The 18,817-nt window shown below is 46.4% G+C and overlaps 2 protein-coding genes across 3 annotated transcripts in view; both read left to right on the forward strand.

Annotated features, from left to right (window-relative positions):
* LOC109640927 (xin actin-binding repeat-containing protein 2-like) overlaps positions 1–16,620 on the forward strand; it is a 43,213-nt gene extending 26,593 nt beyond the window's left edge. For both annotated transcript variants that reach the window (XM_069520577.1, XM_069520578.1), the window contains 7 exons: positions 2,518–2,655; positions 4,183–4,269; positions 4,639–4,708; positions 5,066–5,169; positions 5,679–14,703; positions 15,701–15,834; positions 15,925–16,620. In XM_069520577.1, the coding sequence (XP_069376678.1) occupies positions 2,518–2,655; positions 4,183–4,269; positions 4,639–4,708; positions 5,066–5,169; positions 5,679–14,703; positions 15,701–15,795 (9,519 nt within the window). In that variant the 3' untranslated portion in view covers positions 15,796–15,834; positions 15,925–16,620. The remainder of the gene's footprint in view (positions 1–2,517; positions 2,656–4,182; positions 4,270–4,638; positions 4,709–5,065; positions 5,170–5,678; positions 14,704–15,700; positions 15,835–15,924) is intronic.
* A 1,767-nt stretch (positions 16,621–18,387) lies between these two features.
* LOC109641624 (beta-1,3-galactosyltransferase 1-like) overlaps positions 18,388–18,817 on the forward strand; it is a 74,357-nt gene continuing 73,927 nt past the window's right edge. Inside the window, exon 1 of the mRNA XM_069520586.1 lies at positions 18,388–18,786. The gene's annotated coding sequence lies outside the window, so the exon portion shown is untranslated. The remainder of the gene's footprint in view (positions 18,787–18,817) is intronic.

Consider the following 18,817-nt stretch of genomic DNA (forward strand, 5'->3'; position numbering starts at 1 on the left):
TTGAGAATCTAAATATGTCTAAAGGATTGTTGAAAAAGAGCAACCTTTAATTAATTATTTTAGATTATTACACTGGTATTTCTCCAGAGGTTAGAGATCTGTCACCTTTTTCATTTGATTTGATTATGTAATATAAAGAAGGATTGTTTTGACTTTGTCAGGGTGTAAAAGTGTGGACTTTGCATAACAGGCGTATGGGAACATGTTTGTTTCATCACAATACGGTAACATCACCTTAAAGCAGGCGGGTGTTATATGTGTGGAGGAAGATAAATAATGTCCACTAACACTAAATGTATGACAGTAATTTAAAGGTTTATTTATAATATATTTGGTTTGTTAAAGTCAAATCTTTTTCAATGTCCATCAGGTCAGGCCACACTGTTGCATGGTTATAAGTGCTGCCTCCCTCTGGTGCCTTTGTGCATGACAGGACAGCACAGTTGGACACTTGTTTGCACACTTGCAATAAAACCATGAAGCTCTGGACTCGAACCCAAATATTCACTGATCCTCTGACACCATTTGTGCCCGCTCACAACCTGAGGTCCTGATCACAGGCTCGTTGTTCCACAGTAGGCTGAGGACCAAAGGGTGGCCGGGACTTTTCCTGTTATGGATCAAACCCCCCGAAAAGATCCAACTGGCCGACTTCTTGTTCTCTTTTAAATCACTCTTCAAAACATTAACAGAACAAAAAGTTAAATGTGCTTTTACTTTTTACTCAGATTTAATAAAAATGGCCTTTCTTGCTAATTTAATTTTGCTTTTGATCGTAATTTTAAAATATATAAAATAAAATCATTTAATTGTAAAGAAAATAAAAAGAAATAATAAAACCTCCATCCTGCAGTGCAACGTAGCCACAGGCCTGCATAGCAACAAGCCTCTTGAGGCCGAGCTTTACAGCCGTTTCAGAGCAGATGAGATGTTAACATAACACAGAGTGGAGCTGGAGCTGCACTAACACCACAGAGAGGAGCCGCCTCCAGAGGCTTGTTGCTTTTTATTAATGGCTGCAACACTGTAATTATCCTTATCCTGGACGATTTCAACAAACCCTCAGTTTTATCAATGGTGTAATAACACCGATAGAGAAACTCTTCCCAGACAGCCGCTCCGCCGACTGAACCATCCTCCAACACTTGACGTAGGTGATTCCCGGATTGGCAGCGCCGCAGCCTTCGCTTTTCCATCAGTTGATCCTCTGTGTCAGGCCTCATGTGGTGGCTGCTGACAGCTGAGACTGTGTGCGTGTGTGTGTGTGTGTGTGTGTGTGTGTGTGTGTGTGTGTTGGGGGGTTGTTTGCCCGACAGAGTCTGCATGTTGTTTTTCCTCCCCACATTGTGCAGCTGTTGTCTGCATGTCCACACGAGTGACAGGGTGTCTCTCGTTCTGTCCGGTCTGACATCCAGAAAAGACAAATTACCCAGGATATCATGTAGAAGCTGCTAATTTACAACAACAAACAGTCTTTGTTCACGATGACATATTGCCCATAATTTACATTTTGTCAGCAAATTTGTGTTTTTATTTGTTTTCTTAAATGTACAATATTCACTTGCAGCAACTAAAGTGTGATTACTCCTTTTTGTGGCAACGTTAAGGCAAGTTTAAGTTTCAAAATAAAATCTTCCACTGCCCTTAAAAGAAAAGTTGGATAGTATAGGAATTAAACTTATTTCCTGAGTTCAGGTGGTACAAAGTGTAATTCTGGACTCGTAGATGTACTGATGAGATGTATGTGGTCAAAGGTCAAAGGTCATGTTGACCTCATGTTTTTAATGCACCTGCATGACTCAGGGTGTAAACCTCATTCTCCACAACACCAACCTGTAACCGACAAACCAAATCAGCCATGTGTGATATTCCAGGGCTGAAATCGGTGCTTCTGTCTAATTTGATTGTAATTATTTTCATTATAGGCGATTTTACAGACTCCATATTCACACAGGGTCATGTGCATGTGGAGGGGACGTAGTGAAATATTGATAACATGGTGCCCTGCCACAAAATGCCACCGACCTAAACTCCTCTGCTATAACTTGCAAATTGCTTTGTAGTCCTCATTTGCATTATAAAGAAAGAAAACTCACTCACACACACACAAACTTTATATCTTGCCATTTTCCCCAGGCTATAGTGTGTATATGCAGAAGCCTTCTTATATAAATAAATTATTAGGAAAGTAATTGAGAATCCCAGACAGAGATTATTTTATCAAATAATCTGTGTGGATTCTTGCCCAGATCTTGTCGGGGGAGGTCTGCATCCTCCATACAGATGAGACACAGTCTTCTTCTGTCCTCCTTGTCCAGAAAGGAAGGAAATCTTTTGTATTTATCAGCTGAAAGCAGTTTTTCACACCCTCCATCATCTTAACAGATCCATCATATCTGTTTTTAAAATTAATGCAACATTTAAAAGAAAATCAACCGTGCTGAGGACTTTAAAATGATTTCCAGTGTTTTTAAAGAGATGTGCAGGTGTAACGTGTGCTTTCTGCTCTTCCAACAGATGATGGAGGAGTCGGAGGCGTGCTCACTGCCCGGCGGCCTCGCCAGTGTGAAGAAGCAGTTTGAGAACCAGGAGTTCACGTCTTCATCGTCCCAGTCCAGCGTCACCCAGTTTCACTTCCAGCAGAAATCCGTCCAGGTCAGAACGTCATTTATGACAATAGCTGGAATTAGACACAATGTTTCTACGTATTCTTATTATATAAATACCATTCTACAATACGTATTATAATAATATTTTGAATTTATACTTGTGTGCATGTATATTTCATGCAATTATACACCAATATACATCATGTCATAAAGTAAAATATATGTAAGCAGATGGACATGAATGTGGAAATGATCGTGTTTTGCAAAAACTAGCACAAGCAGCGAGCTATATTTATTTAAAATTATTATGTTGAAGAGTCTGACAGCTGCAGTATAAATAATGTTTCACGCACACATTTTGAAAAGAGGTGTCAGTTGCGTGGATATGTCACATGGACAATGATTTGTCAATTATACTGAAGAGGACAGGTGAGAGGGGCCTTTCTCTTCATGAGCTCTGAGTAAAGTGGGAAACACACTGAATACTTTACGTTGCAAACACTGCAGCTTTTTATCGGAAAAACTTGGCTCTGATTGCGTCTTCAAATCAAAGAGGGCACCTTGAACTCGGCTCGTCTATCCGCCACTGACATGCGGTGCGTGGGGAAACTGCCAGAACGCATTAGCTGCCTGGGATGTGTCCGGATCTCAGTGAAGTAAGGTCAATACTGCCCCTCCACGCGTTCTCCCCCATCTGCTCATTCAGGCAGGAAGCGGAGTGCATGAGGATCTTGCTGAATGCTAAATTTTACATAGCTTTTTTTTTTTTTTGGGAGTGTCTGAGTCGGTTATCGTGATCGAGTTATTGTGTCCGTGCTGCAGCAGAAAACCGCTTTCCACTCTGGTTTTCCTCACAGGTGTAATATCAGAGTTCTGTTTTAGAAACTGGTCGTACATCAGTGAAGATATTATACTGACATAAGTGGATTCAGGAGCACAGAGCCCCCCCTCACACCCACCCAGCCTCCATGTATCTTTCATGTGAACAGCTGCTGATACAAGCTCCGATATCTTTCATCTCCGTCAAATTGCATGAATCTCACTGGAAGAAATGGCTAAATGCAGTTTTATATAGTTGTTGTAATCTGTTGCAGTTTCTCTCCAATGCTGACGTCCGAAAACAGAAACTTTGTTGTTCCCTAGGAAACCGCTCAGTAATGGAAAAGCATTTCTTACCAGCCACACAGGGATTTTATGAAGCCTTTTCACGGTGTAAGAAATTACCTACTCTGCAGCTGATTCTCACAGCTCACAATAACAAGGTCATAAAAACACAGCGGCTCTTTGTGCATTCATGAATGAGGGTGTTTGTATGAGGTCATATTGTCATTGGGAGGATTTTCCATATTCTATGTTTTTTTTATCCTGTTTATTCAAGATTGGTGCTGACAAAAGGTGTTTTTCATTATTTGAGATCCTTGATTTTGCCGCTTCATGTTGACCAGGCAAGAAAAAAGAAATTTTCAAGCAAAATAGAGCAAACAGTTTGAACCTAAGATCAGGGTTTTGAGGAAATGTTGCAAAATCTGCACGTGAAATCAATAATTGAAACAAAATGTTTTATGTTTGACAGGAAGTGTCCAGCTCCTCCGAGGTGATCGTGAAAAGCAGTTCCAGAGAAGTCGTCCCCACCTCAGGAATTCTCCAAAGTCATCAAGAGGTACCACATTAACTTTTGTACTTGTTTGAAAATAAGTAGTGCCATTTGAATATACTTAAAGTATTACGAGTAAAGATTACAGAGTGTAACCTGTTCTGTAGAAAGTTTGCAAAGTTTCTGTGCATGACCATTATTATGAAAAAACACATTTGACAAATACTAAAATAAATCTGCTTAAGTAAGGTGCAGACATATGAAGCGTGTACTTAAATGCAGTTTGGAAGTTAATGCACTGTGTTGCATCCCACCACTGGTTATTTCAGGACTTTATGTTGCGTTTTATCTAGAAATGTTGCCCTATGTTTTTAATGGTAAGCAGAGGCAGCAGCATTGCTGTTATACTAATGATTTTCTGCTTCCTTTTCACAGGTGGTCCACGATCAAAGAATCCACTATAACAATGTGGCCGGCAGTTATGGGAACCATTACAATGAAACAGGTTATTCTGCTCCTGCCTTTTATATTGTAATTTGCACTTTTTTTTTTTATCAGAGCGCTGCTTGTGTCCTGTATATTAATGGTTGTTCCCACCATGGCTGAATAAGGGATGAGCTATGAAAATGAGTCGGGAGTGCACATGATTTCCTATTCATTGCATAGCTGCAAATCTAATCAGGGCAGAGTCAGGAAGGTAAAATATTGGAAAGTGGAAATTGGGCAATCACCGCTGCATGGTTTCAGAAAATGAAAACTACTCAGGTTTTTAATGAAATGATTTATTTCTCTTTCCAATCCCCCTGAGCTCCCTCACTGCGAATGACTTAATGAGGCAGCCTTCTTCTGGTGTCTAATTCAGTTATGCTTGTCGGAGGAGAGGACCCACCAAAGGTTTCCACTCAGGCTTTGAAGCAGCAGTATGAAAAAACCATTGAGGAAGCGGCACCAGCCAAGGAAATTAAGGTAATGATGCCGTCTGTTTATCTAAATATACGATAGTTTGGGATTTTGTTTTTTATAACGTATCAGTATGAATATGGGGCTCCATCATGAAATCATCAAAAGGAAATTGCGCGTGCCACCAGTTGATGGAAAATAAATTGGAACGGATAAAAGACCTCATGTCATTACACAAGTGTGAAACTTTAAAAAGGAAAAACCCCCAGACTCAAACAAAAAGTCACATGACTGAAAGTGATCTCCGATGAATATTTTAATCAAGTCAGTAATTACTGCGGGAACCTTCACAAGTGAAAATGTCCAGATCTGACTCCAGATGCATCTGTATTTGTGCTTTATGTTCACGTTAGATTTGTTATTTGGTGCTTTGGGGAAATAATTATATTATTTAGTTGAAATTCCTGAATCAGTCTCTTTGTCCTTTTCATGACCCACATATGAAAAAATGTCAGATTTTCTAACTGTACCTCACTTTCCTTCTTTCCTCAACTAAAAACACTCATGCACCAAAGGTTGACGTGGACTTTCACTGGGCGCCGATGAATCAGTCCTCCAGAGCTTCAGCAGTGACGACCCATGACACATCCTCCACTGTAAAGACCGCGTCCTCTGCGGCGTCTTCTGCATCTTATGAGGTGACCGAGCATTTCCCTCCCCCACCCTCAAACTTTCTGCAGGACGTGCCAGAGTACGCCAGCTCCTCCCAGCCTCAGGATTCAGCCTCCCAACAAAAGCACACTGTTAGTAAAGAGCAATATTTCAAACACAAAAGCATGGCAGAGCTGAAGCGTCTCTATAAACACATCCATCCGGAGCTCCGCAAGAACCTGGAAGCAGATTTCTTGAGTCAGCTCACCGAAGCACAGAGGAAGGACCTGGAAAGCGAAGAAGTAGTGGGAGATGTCCAGCAGGTGTGCTATCATTTTGAGAATGATGGCAACGGCTCGAGTAAATGCTCGAGCCCCGACAGGGAATCTGTGGATTGGGACGAGATCCTCAAAGGGGAAGTACAGTCCATGCGCTGGATGTTTGAAAACAAGCCACTGGATACGATCAAAGATGACACCCCAGATGAGAATGAGGTGAGTAACATCGCTCAGCAGGAAATCATCGCTGGCAAAGACGTCAGATACACAGCCTGGATGTTTGAGACTCAGCCCATGGATGCTCTCGGCACAGAGACCGAGAATGCAACCGAGCAGTCTGAGAAATCCTCAGAACTCGCGAGAGGTGATGTCCGCACTGCTACGTGGCTTTTTGAGACTCAGCCGCTGGATTGCCTGAATAAGATCTACGTTGAGGACGAGCAAGAGGCCGATGCTGTCATCGCCAAGGACATCACAGGAGGAGATGTGAAAACCGCCAGGTATCTCTTCGAGACCCAGCATCTGGCTTCTCTTGGCAAAACAGAAACCATTGAGGAAAGCCACTTCCTGAGCCTGAAGTCGGAGTTGGAAGAGATTAAAGGGGATGTGAAGACGACCACCCGCATGTTTGAGACCCAGCCCATGTGCGTGATCAGGGGGGATTCAGGAGAGATGTTGGAGATCACCACCATCCGCAAGGAGGAGACAGAGAAAGGAGATGTGAAAACGTCCCGCTGGATGTTTGAGACTCAGCCCCTGGATATGATCAACAAAGACCCTGCGAAGGTGAAGCTGATTTGTGGCATTTCCATGGAGGACAACGCTGAAGGAAGCGTGAATAAAGGCAGATGGCTTTTTGAGACGAAGACTCTCGACACCATTAAGGATGAAGAGTGGGAGATTTCCAGGAAGCAAAAGGAGGAAATCCTCGGAGCGGATGTGAGGAAACACTGTCTGGTCTTCGAGACTCAGCCGATGGATACATTGAAAGACAATGCCAATGCTCAACCTTTGCCCTCTGAGGAGATCGTAGGGGGCGACGTTCAATCTGCAAAACATCTCTTTGAAACGGTGCCCATGGAGAATCTGAAAGAGCTGCTTGAAGTGGGAAAACTTAAGAAAACGGTCGCGTCAGACGAAGAAAAAGGCGACGTGAGGCATCAAACGTGGGTGTTCGAGAGCCAGCCGCTGGAGAACATAAGGGAGGAGAGGAAGGAGATTTCAAGAACAGTGAACATCGAAGCTCTTGATAAGGGAGATGTCACAAACTACAAAGAACGGTTTGAAAGTATGGATTTAAGTAAGTGTGAAGGGACGCAGAAAATTCAAGTTGAAGGCGTCACGAGTGGTTCTGTCAAATCCAACCGAGTTCTTTTTGAATCCACGCCTATGTACGCAATGCAAGACAGCTCAGGTCATTACCACGAGGTGAGGACGGTGAGACGGGAGGAGATCGTGAAAGGCGACGTACGCAGCTGCAGGTGGATGTTTGAAACGCGGCCCATTGACGAGTTCGACGACAGCATCAATAAGTTTCAGATCATTAAAGGGATATCCAAACAGGAGATGGAGTCGGGGGATGTAAAAACTGCCAAGTGGTTGTTTGAAACTCAACCGCTTGACGCCATTAAGTGTAATTTCGAGGACGAAGAATGTAAAACTAAGGAGGGTGTTGAAATAGAAAAAGGAGATGTGAAGACGTGCAGGTGGCTGTTTGAGACTCAGCCGATGGATGTTCTGTACGAGAAGACGGAGAAGAGCGAGGCGGGCGCCGAGGTGGTGCAGAGAGGTGATGTCAAAACGTGCACTTGGCTCTTTGAGACGCAGACGCTTGACAACATACGTGATCACACCGAGACAGAGACCATTCTGAAAACTTGCACTGTAAATCAAGAGGACGTACAAGGAAAAGACGTACGATTGGCACGCTTCCTTTTCGAGACGGAGAATCTGGAAAACCTCACGGGCGAGGACAGCAGCTCTTTCAGGAGGGTGACGGAAATCGACATCCAGTCAGGTGACGTCTCCCGGATGAAGTACATCTTCGAGAATCGCTCCTCGGACATCATGAGTTCCACCTCGGAGGAGACGATGCACCGGCTAAAGACGCAACAGGCCGAGGACATCCAGAAGGGCAACGTGGTCAACTGCACCTGGATGTTTGAGAACCAGCCGATGGACGCCATCCACGAGGACGTCACAGATGTGAGGGAGACTCGCACTGTGACTGACGTCCAGGGGGGAGACGTCGACAAAGGCCGCTTCATTTTTGAGACATACTCTCTAGATGAAATCAAAGAGGAGTCCTCTGAGACGGATATTTCAAAACTCACAAGTATCTTTAGGGATGAAATGGAAAGAGGGGATGTAAAAAACTACACCATGATGTTTGAATCTCAGCCACTGTACGCCATCCGAGACAAGGAGGGCCATTATCATGAAGTAACTACAGTTACCAAGGAGGAAATCATGAGAGGGGATGTGGTGGGGGCGCGGTGGCTGTTTGAAACAAAGCCGCTGGATTCCATCAGAGATTCAGAGGAGGTGTATGTTATCAAAGCTGTGACTGAGGAAGGCGTCAACAAAGGAGACGTCAGCTCCGCCAGATGGAAGTTTGAAACGCAACCTCTGGATGAAATCACAGAGGAAATAAAAGTGAGGTCAAAAACAATCGCAGATATCCAAGGCGGCGACGTGAAGACAAACAAGCAGCGGTTCGAGGCCGACGAGACGTCTCAAAAGTACATCAGAACCGTCAGCGTGAGCGAAATCCAAAAAGGCGACGTCAGATCTGCCACGTGGATGTTTGAAACCCGCACGATTGATGAGATCCACGACGAAGGCGTCGAGTACGATGGCATGGAGCGAGTGACAAAGGAGGAAGTAATGAAAGGGGATGTCAAACAGTCTGTGTGGCTCTTTGAGAAGCAGCCTCTCGACAGCATCAAAGAGACCGACGGCACCGAGCTCGCTGCAACAAAGGAGGAAATCCTACTAGGTGACGTGAAGACAACAACTTGGCTATTTGAGACCACACCGTTCCACAAGTTCAACGAGGGCAGCGTGGAAAAGACAGAAATATTAGGCAAAAGCATCAAAGAGACGCTGGAGGAGCTTTACTGTCAGAAAATGGTGGACTCACAAGGTATCCTCATCGAGGCCGACGAGATCGGGGATGTCCGCATGGCGAAGTACAAACTCATGAATCAGGAAGCCCCACAAATCCAAAAAGAGGAGATTATCAGAGGGGATCTAAGCCACATAATGATGAACCTCCTGAACCGCAGGGAAGGCACAGAGAGGGGGATAACGGTGGATGAGGAGGAGCGAGGGAACATCGACACGACGGTGAAGCAGCTGTTCTGCCAGGAACGGGGTATCAATGTCGAAAGAGAGGAAATTATCCGTGGTGACATTCAAGAGGCCATAAACAATCTGCTAAAGAACGAGGGCTCCTCCAAGCGTGGCATTCTGATTCAGGAGGATGAGAAAGGCGACGTGAGGATGACTATCTATTCCCTCTTGAATAAAGGCGAGAGGGCCAGCATGGAGAAAGAGGATATTGTACATGGGAACGTCAGCCGAACGCTTCATCGCCTTCTTTCCAACTCAGGGGGGGAAGACTCTAAAAGGATAAAGGTCGGAGACACAGAGAGGGGCAACGTCAGCTTTTACTCCACGTGCATCGAGTCCGGAGCGCTGGATTACCTGAAACAGCTCCAGAGCGAATCCGGCGAAATCCAGGAAAAGACGGAAAAGGAGCACATCATAGGAGGTGACATCGTAGAGACCAAAATCCTGCTGCAGAAGAATAAGCAGCAGATTGGCCGCACAGTGGCCGAGGATGAAATAGTTCCCGTGGACGTGCACAGCATTGTTCAAGTCTTCATGACGGAGCCGGCAGTGACCTTCAGAAACCTGGAGACGATGGATATTGTTAAAGGTGACCTGAATGCAGCTCTGGATTCACTCACACAAGCTGTCAATCAGAGAGTGGTGATAGAGAAAGAGGAGGTGGTGAAGGGAGACATACCGACGACACTGAGGTCACTGGAGGAGGCCCAGCATCAAGCCAAAGAGATGGAAAAGCCGGAAATCGTCAGGGGAGACATTAGAGGTGCTCTCGTTTCGCTGGAGAAATCTGCGAGCACTAAAACGGAAGTGACCTTGGACGATTTAGTGCCAGGTGATATTAAAGGGACCCTGAAGTCCCTGGAGGAGGCGACGCAGGCGGTAAAAGAGGTGGAGAGGGAGGAGATAGTGAAAGGAGACGTCCACACCGCTGTGCAGAGCTTATATGAGGCGTCAAGTGAGAAAAAGATTTACCAGCATCAAGTGAGCGAGCAGGGTGACGTCAAAGCCACGATTCAGCTTTTGCTTGAGCCGACAGCGTCCTCGAGAATGCATCGGCGGGGAAGCACCGAGGGAGACGTGAAAACATCCATAAAGTCTCTCTATGAAGGACAGGAGGCGATGCAGGTGGAAAAAGAGGAGGTGGTGAAAGGCGACGTTCAAGGGGCGATTAAGTGTCTCATGCAGAGAAAACAGTATTCAAAACCAAAACGTATGCATTCTCCCAAGAAAGCAAAAGTGCCCGTGAAGAATCCATTAACTGGGAAGCAAGGGGAGCATGAATGTGTGCACGAATCCAGGAGTGAGAGTGCAGCAGTCAATCCAGCCCCCGCTGTGAAAAACCTCTCTCAGAGCAGTGAGTCACAGAAGCACACGCAGCGGCACGACGAAAGCAAATCAGTGAAAACACAGGTAATAACCCAAGAGGGCCTCTGTGTTACTGTAGCCAAAACAGACAACACCACCGGGGCCTCTCAGCACAAGAGCATAAAAGAACAGAAGCAGAAAGCTCTGCCTGCTCAGAAAATGCAGCCGTCCAAGCATATTGTGATAAAGAATAAACAAACTAATGATCAAACGGAGACGAGGGCAGCTGATGTGACGAAAGACATGAAAATTGCATCCCAGACAAACGTTTCAAACAAGCAAATTTGCGAAACCAAGACGATCAGACAGGTGCAGACGACAGTGACGGAGAAAACTGTGAAGCAAAATGTGAAGGTGTCCGAGCAAATGTCTACATCACAGGGTAAAGCTGTGACGGGAAAATTTAAAAATACGAAGAGCGATCGCTGCAACCTTGATGTGAAAGTGATCAAAAAGGCAAAGCCAGAGATTCACTTCCCCCCTCCTCCCTCGTCACCGCCTCCTCCCTCAGAGTCTGAGCTCTCCCTCCCTCCGCCCCCGTCGCCTGTGCTGGAGAGCCTGGTGTCCATCCCCATGCAGGACAGCGACCTCCCACCTCCGCCACCTCCTCCTCCCGTGGAATGCACAAAGTCTGAGACTGAGTTTTATCTCCCTCCTCCTCCGCCGCCTCCACCTCCACCATCTGCAAGTGGCCAAGATTTCCTCCCACCGCCTCCCTCACAGCAAGAGCTCAACGCGATGCCCCAGCCACCTCCTCCCAGTAAGCTGGGCAAACCCATCATCAGTAAGCCTTTATTCAAAGTGCCCAAGCACCCGGAAACACAGAAGCAGCCCGTGCAAGTCAAACCCAAATGGCAGAAGAAGCAGCCGTTGCCGGCTCCGCCTCCACCTCAGCTGCCGCCCGATCAAGAAACAGCCAAGGTGGAAGTGAAAGTTCAGGAGGTGAAAAAGGAAACAACACAAAAGATCGAAACAAGCAAACACAGTCAGTCTGAATCCACAACTGTGTCAGCGACAAAAATACCAAACGTCCCGCTTGTGAAACCAGCAGTAAAAAAAGAAAGCAAACCATTTGTGCCTCCCATCAAACTGCCCCCGCCTCCAGACCCTGCTCCGGCCCAGAAGCCTCGACCCTACGCTCGCAAATTCAAAACCCCCCTCATGCTGGCAGAGGAGAGATTTCGCCAGCAAATGATGGAGAAAGAGGATGGGGAGAAGAGTAAAGTCACAACCCCCACTTCTCCGCCAATTAATTTGCCCTCCTCCACCGCCACTGCTGAGCCGTCTGTGGCCACGGAGGAGAGCAAAGAACAGACAGAAGAAGCCAAGACAGTTTTCAAAAAAGAACACACACCTGTGAAGAAAACCCCCTCACAGATCCCTCTGAGCAAACCCTCCATCTCAGTGGCGAACAAGAAATCAGCTGCTGGATTTTCAAACGTGTCCTCTGACAAAAAGCTCATCGCGAGTGAGCAATCCTCAGAAATACTACTCGCCTCGGCTGAGGCTGCTAATCAAACAGCGTCCAGACATCTCTCTCAGTCTCATCATGAGGCCTCAAATGTCAAGTCGTATTCAAATGTGACTTCTTCGGTTCAGGAATTCAGCACCCAGTCAATCGCTGCTGTCCAGGAAAATCTTCAAAGCCAGGCTGCGGTGACATTGAAAGCTAAAGATGTGAAGAATATTAATGTGCCTGTGACACAGGACGGGAAAATGAGTCCTTCTCTACCCACTAAAATCCCAAAGGTTACTCCGAGTTTCAAGGTGAAAACCTTTAAGATGCCGATGGAGAGGAAAGAGGAGAAAAGCGACGGACAAAAGGAGGCAGTAAAAAGTGAGATGCATTTACAGCAGGAAAAACATGTTGTCTCTCAGAGAACCGAGACAAAAGTGAAGCAGGAAAGCAAACAGCTGACATCAGAAACGGAGATTAAGATGGTGACCCCACCTGCAAAAGAGGTTGAAGTGGAGGTGAAGAAGGGAAAGCAGACACACAAAAATGAGACGGAGGTGAAGCTGTCCCCATCTGTTACTGTTTCAGTGCCTAAGATGACAAAGATAACATCTGGAGCAGCTCATCAAGGACAAGGCCACGTGTCCGTCTCCCACAGTCAGCAGAGCATGAAGGAGGAGCGCGTGCACAGACACGAGGAGGTGGTTTTGACAGAGAGCCTCGTTCAGACGCAGCAACGAGCCACGGAGACAAATAAGATAAAAGTAGGGATTTCAAAAGGTGAGCCGAAATATGTGTTGGTGAAAGGGGCTGGAAAAATGTGTCATAAAGACGATGCTCAAGAAATCACAGATTTAGAGAAATGTAATGTCATGCAGAAGCTGCTCGTTCAAATAAAAGAGTTGGAGGGCACACCAAGCAAAATAGACTCCAAGGCTGTCAGGACGGTTATAGGCGAGCTCACCGAGTGGCTGATAAGTTCGGAGGAGAAGAAGAATTTAAGTGAAATCGCAAAACAGCAGAGTAAGAAAAAGTTGAAAGAGATGATGGTTTATGTGAAAAACATTGTTCAAACAAAGCTCACGTTTTATGAGGAGAAAACAACAGCCGTGGAAAAGCAGGAAAAAGAGGAGAAAGAGGAACCACCTGTGCCGCCGCCGGCACCGTCTACACCTCAAGCATCGCCAGCACCGCCGCTGATGCTTCCAAAACCAGACAAAAGAGTTTTCAGTGCAGCTACAGCAAAGATGTCAAAGATCAGCTTGTCCAAAACTGAAAAGAAGGTGGTGGAGGAGAGAAAGTCAGTTCAAGAGAGCAAAGTGCAGCAGGAGCTGAGTGATCACCGGGTGTCGTCTCCGTTAGCAAGCATCCGCACTCCGTCCCCCACTTTCATTAGCATTGAATCCAGGAGGGTGGACTCTCCGCTTAGAGTGACACCCTCTCCTCCGCCCTACAAATCCATCGGGACGCCTCCGCCTCCCCCTCGCAGGTCGTTCACGCCCACTTCCGCCTTGAGCCGGGCCACGCCGTCCCCCACCCTGAGCCGCTCTGAGAAGCTCATGAAGCTGCGGGACACCACCTCCAAGCTCTCCCGCGACGTCACCCCCCCGCCTCACGTGATGACCCTCGAGTGTTTCGCCGCCGACAGAGAGCAGTCGTCCCCCTTTGGCGACAGGGAGACTCCCGTGGAGAGAGGTGAGCAGGGGGAGGTGGATGTCGGAGAAATGGGGGATTCAATGACGACGGTCAGGGACAAGAAGTCGTTCTTTGAGGATGCGCAGAGGGCGGAGGTGAACAGGATGTACATGCGAAAGGATCCCATCGATATCCCAGAACGTCTGGGGCCTGAGGCAGAGGAGAGCGCAGAGGCCGTGATTATAGATCTCCTGAAAGAGGATCTCCCGAGAGTTGACTTGTCTAAGCTGGTGAACAGGTTTGAATCTCCACAACCAAAAGTCTACGCCAGAAAGGAACCTATCGTGATCACAGAGAGGCTGGGGAGTGACACGGAGGACACGGATGCTGAGCCACACACGCCAAGAACTGAGGAAATCCCAACATTCAACGTTAAAGCCATAAAGAATGTGTTTGAGACCGGAGAGCACAGTTCTCAGGCGGCCCGAGAGCTGAGAGAGCAAATTGAGAGAAGAGAACCCGAGTCGACCTTTCCCGAGTCGCTCGGTCACTCTGAAACCACATTGGTCACCGATCAATTCTGCAGCATCGATGACGCCGGGATCATGTCGACGGAGATGAGTAGCGAGATGCACTCTGGGAGCTCCGTGACCCGCGGCAACCCCCCGTCCTACGCCGACGTAGTGAGGGGCAAAGTTCCGACGGTGGCCGTGCCCCCCGAGGCCTCCACCGAGGAACTGCTGAAGAGTTTTCAGGAGTCGTGGGCCGAGAGCCAGGGAGTTTTCCAGAACCTGGGTTTCAGTGTCACGGAGCAGAGGACATCTCAGGTTGTGACGCACCGCCAGGAGACCGTGATGACGGGTAAACCGAGCTCTGCGGCATGAGGATACTGAGTAACGGTGTGTGATAACACGCTCGGTGTGTGATAACACGCTCGGTGTGTGAAAGACTTCAGCTGCATTGTGTGGAAAGAAAAGAAGCATTCATGGTTTTTACGCCCCTTGATTTGCTTTCGTGTGTTTTGTTTGAAACGGCTCCAGGAGTTTTAACCTCTTTTAACTTTCACAGGTTAAACTTTGTCCTGTTTATCCTCTGATGTGTGAAGCTGCTGCTAACATGTTGAACTAATATGTCTCTTGCTGGGGTGTTTGATCCTGTGTTCCCTTCAGCAGCAGCAGCAGCAGAGGACTGGTTGAAATGTCTCCAGCTGGAAGGAAACAATACTTTGATTAAATTTTAACTCTTCAGTCAGCACAGAGTTTGCCAGCAAATGATTTCCAAAGTGAAGGAAGGTTTTAAAACATAGTGATAAGTGAATTTGCAAAGCTTTTACAAACTGATACTGACACTAATTACAGTCTTACATTTTGAAGGATGAGGACTGTGTTGATACATCCAGCTTTTTAATTTAATTTATTTTATTTTATGTAAGATTTTAACATGACTGGCATGACATTAAGGAAATTATCAATTATAATGTGAGTATATTGAATCACAGTCAGGATATTGCTGCCTCACTGGGTCTGCTGATACTATTTGTGTTACTCTCACACTACATGTCTCTGATTTTACTGACTTTTCTAAATTTATTTTGCTGTGTTTTTCTTTATTTCTCTCAAGGCCCCTATCATTATTGTCTAATCAAATGATATGTGAGGTAAAAGTCACTGTCATGTCCACACTAATGTTGAGGGAGCCTGCATGTTTAACGCTCAGACCACCACTGCTCTGGGATACATTAGTAATTAAATGCACCAATTGATTGTTTGTTTTCTCTTCATCATTTGCACCTAATGACCTTGTTCCTGGGAGATAAAAAGGAAATCACAGTCGATTTATAAACCTTTTTCTTTTGCAGAAAATTCGAATTCCAGAGTCCGAAGTGTGCAGGTCGTGTCGGAAGAGGGTCTACCCCATGGAGTCGCTGATCGCAGACAAACACAACTTCCATAAAAACTGCTTTCGTTGTGAACACTGCAGAGGCAAACTAAGGTGAAGCAACTTCAACAACAAGAGCACAAAGCATCCTCATCGTTTCATGTTCTATTTTAAACTGTTGTTTTTCTCTTCTTATTTTCATAGCCTTGGCACCTACGCCTCTCTCCATGGACGAATGTACTGCAAACCACACTACAAGCAATTGTTTAAGTCCAAAGGAAACTATGATGAGGGATTTGGACAGAAACCACACAAAGAACTATGGAATAATAAAAACCAGCAGCAGAATCCAGCTGAAAAAGTCAAATCACCTGAGAAGAACATCGTGGATTCCGGATGTTCTGCGGCTCAGGGCACATTAGCTACTCATGATTGTGATACAAGAAAATCTGTGGATGAAGACAAAAAGCTCACGAGTAAGATTTCTGTCGTGTGGCCTCCGCAAACTGATTCACCGAAGAAAGCTTTCACTGTGGAAGAGGAGTTGAAGTTGGTGAAGCCGCCATGGCCCCCAAAGGAAGACTCAGCTCAGGAGAACCACCTCCTGAATCCACCTGAGAAACCTTCATTTAAAGAGGATGATATTCCTGCAGCTCAAGCACAAAATGGACCCCCGGAAAATGACAAAGCGCATGAGAGTGGCTGTTTATTAGAGAGCGTGAAAAAGTCTGAAGAAACCCCAGCTTCCCCTGCAGCGGTCACAGAGGAACCGCTGAGTGTTGCTCACACTCAAGAAACGAAAGAATCAAACAGTGGTCCTGAGGCCGGGGCACAAGCGGACTCTGAAATGCACCCTGGAGTGGCAGAGACAGAACAAAGTAAAGGGAATGGAGCTGTGGAAGAGAAGGAGGAGGAACGTGGAGAAAAGGTGGAGGAAGTGAAAGTGAATGGAGACGAGGGGCAGATGGAGAGTGGGAAGGAAGTAGATAAAGGAAGAAATGATGGAATGAGCAATTTAGAGGCCTCAAAGGTGACGTTAGTAGATGAGGAGGCGACGACGGAACAGGCGCTGAATGCAAACGGCAACAATAATAACAATAATAATGTCCAGACGCAGGAAATTCTGTTTAAAGAGCTGAGTGAGGACGAGGAAAACCAGTCGCTCTTTTTGATGGATCCAACTCCAACGACAGATTTCTTCCGAGCTGATCACTGTGAGGAATCCCACTGGATGCCAAGTGAAGTGTTGCAACTGGCACAGAGGGATGATGCTTTCCTGACAGCGGGTGCCAAATGCGCTGACGCCACAGACCACTTAGACACTAACTTCTTCACAGAGACAGCCGGGGGAGCGTTTGCTTTCAGACAGGAGGCCGCTGAGCCAAAGATCAGCACATCCAGCTTCCTCGAGGACATCTTCGCCGTCCTGAGCACCAGCAGCTCCGGCCTGCTATCGGATTTCAAATCTGACGCCTTCGGTCAACCCGCCGGGGAGATGCGTGCGTTGTCGGCGCTGGATGACCTTTTGGATTTCGGGATAGAAGCGAGAGGAAGCGTGGATGAAGCGGAAGGAGCGAGAGGAAAAGATGAGAGCGACACAGGCCAGGACGATGAAGATGAAGGTCTCACAGTGGAGGAGCAGATCAAGAGGAACAGATACTATGACGACGACAGCGACGACTCTTGAATTCAGCCCTTTAATAACCAGGATGGGTTGATCAGATAATTTCACATCAGTGTCCATGGAGAGATGAACTGCTCTGTTTTAATTTAGTGTTTTTGTACTGTTTTAAAATTCTGCTCTTTTATTCTATATCTAGCTTTGTTTGATGAATGCACCTGGCGTGCAGAGAAATTGAATATTTGTATGTCTCTTGGTATGCATATCTATATTTTTGCTGACCGACCAAAACAGAGCTTTATTTTGAAAAACTTGCATTAACTCTGTTTGTCTTCGGACGAGTGGCTGTTGGCTTTGGTTTTGTGTCAGAATAAAGAGGGTTTTTTTCATTTCTGGATTGTCCTGAAATAAAGCTTCATGAACTCGACAGCGTACGACTTTTTAATCAATGAGCGCACGCAGGAGCAGGCAGCAGTGATGGTACTTAACCGTGTCCCCTTTGTGTAGCTGGCCAGCTTGATGTATCGCCTACCTAGATAACACAGTTCAGCTCGGATCTCTTTGGCAAAAAGGCTTATTGATTTTCACTGATTGAGAAGGCCCGTTGTAGGAATTACAGATTTTTCCATTAGGTGGCTTTTGTCACCTCTGACAGATTCTTCTCCCTCGTCTCAGTTGCAGCTTGAACACACAGTGTAATTGGCTGCAAAGAGGAAAAACTGCAATGTTAATAACAGCAGCAGAAAAACTGTACTTTAGTGTCGGTCATGCCAACACTTCCTTTCAGTTGGTGAAAAATGTTGCACGATCAATAATTCAGTTTCCTTTACTGATATGCTGTTTGGCATCTTTTTAATTGGGCTGTTTGTTCCCCTGTAACGTTCCTAACAGTTCAAAGCACATTCAATTAGTTTATCTCAAGCAGTTATGAACCCAGACAAGCTGTCCATCCAAACACACAGGGAACACATCACGGAGATTCTTGATGGTTTCCATGTTTTAATGGTCAGAACATCAGTTGTGTTTGTCTGCGATCAGTGACTTCATGAGGTAGACCCTCTTCCCACACGTCAGAGAGGAACCTATAGTGATCGCAGAGAGCTGGGGAGTCACACGGACCTTTCCCGAGCCGCTCGGTCACCGATCAGTTCTGTACATAGACTGTATATAAAGAGGTTCTGTTCTTTATATACAGTCTATGGTTCTGCAGCATCGATGACGCCGGATCATGTCGACGGACACGAGTAGCGAGATGCACTCTGGGAACTCCGTGACCCGCGGCAACCGGCGGTCCTACGCCGACGAGGCCTCCACCGAGGAGCAGCTGAGGAGCTTCCAGGAGTCGTGGGCCGAGAGCCAGGGAGTTTTCCAGAACCTGGGATTCGGTGTCACGGAGCAGAGGACGTCTCGGGTTGTGACGCACCGCCAGGACACCGTGATGACGGGTAAACCGAGCTCTGCGGCTTGAGGGTACTG

This window comes from Paralichthys olivaceus, chromosome 24 (assembly GCF_024713975.1).
Source record: "Paralichthys olivaceus isolate ysfri-2021 chromosome 24, ASM2471397v2, whole genome shotgun sequence".
NCBI lineage: Eukaryota > Metazoa > Chordata > Actinopteri > Pleuronectiformes > Paralichthyidae > Paralichthys > Paralichthys olivaceus.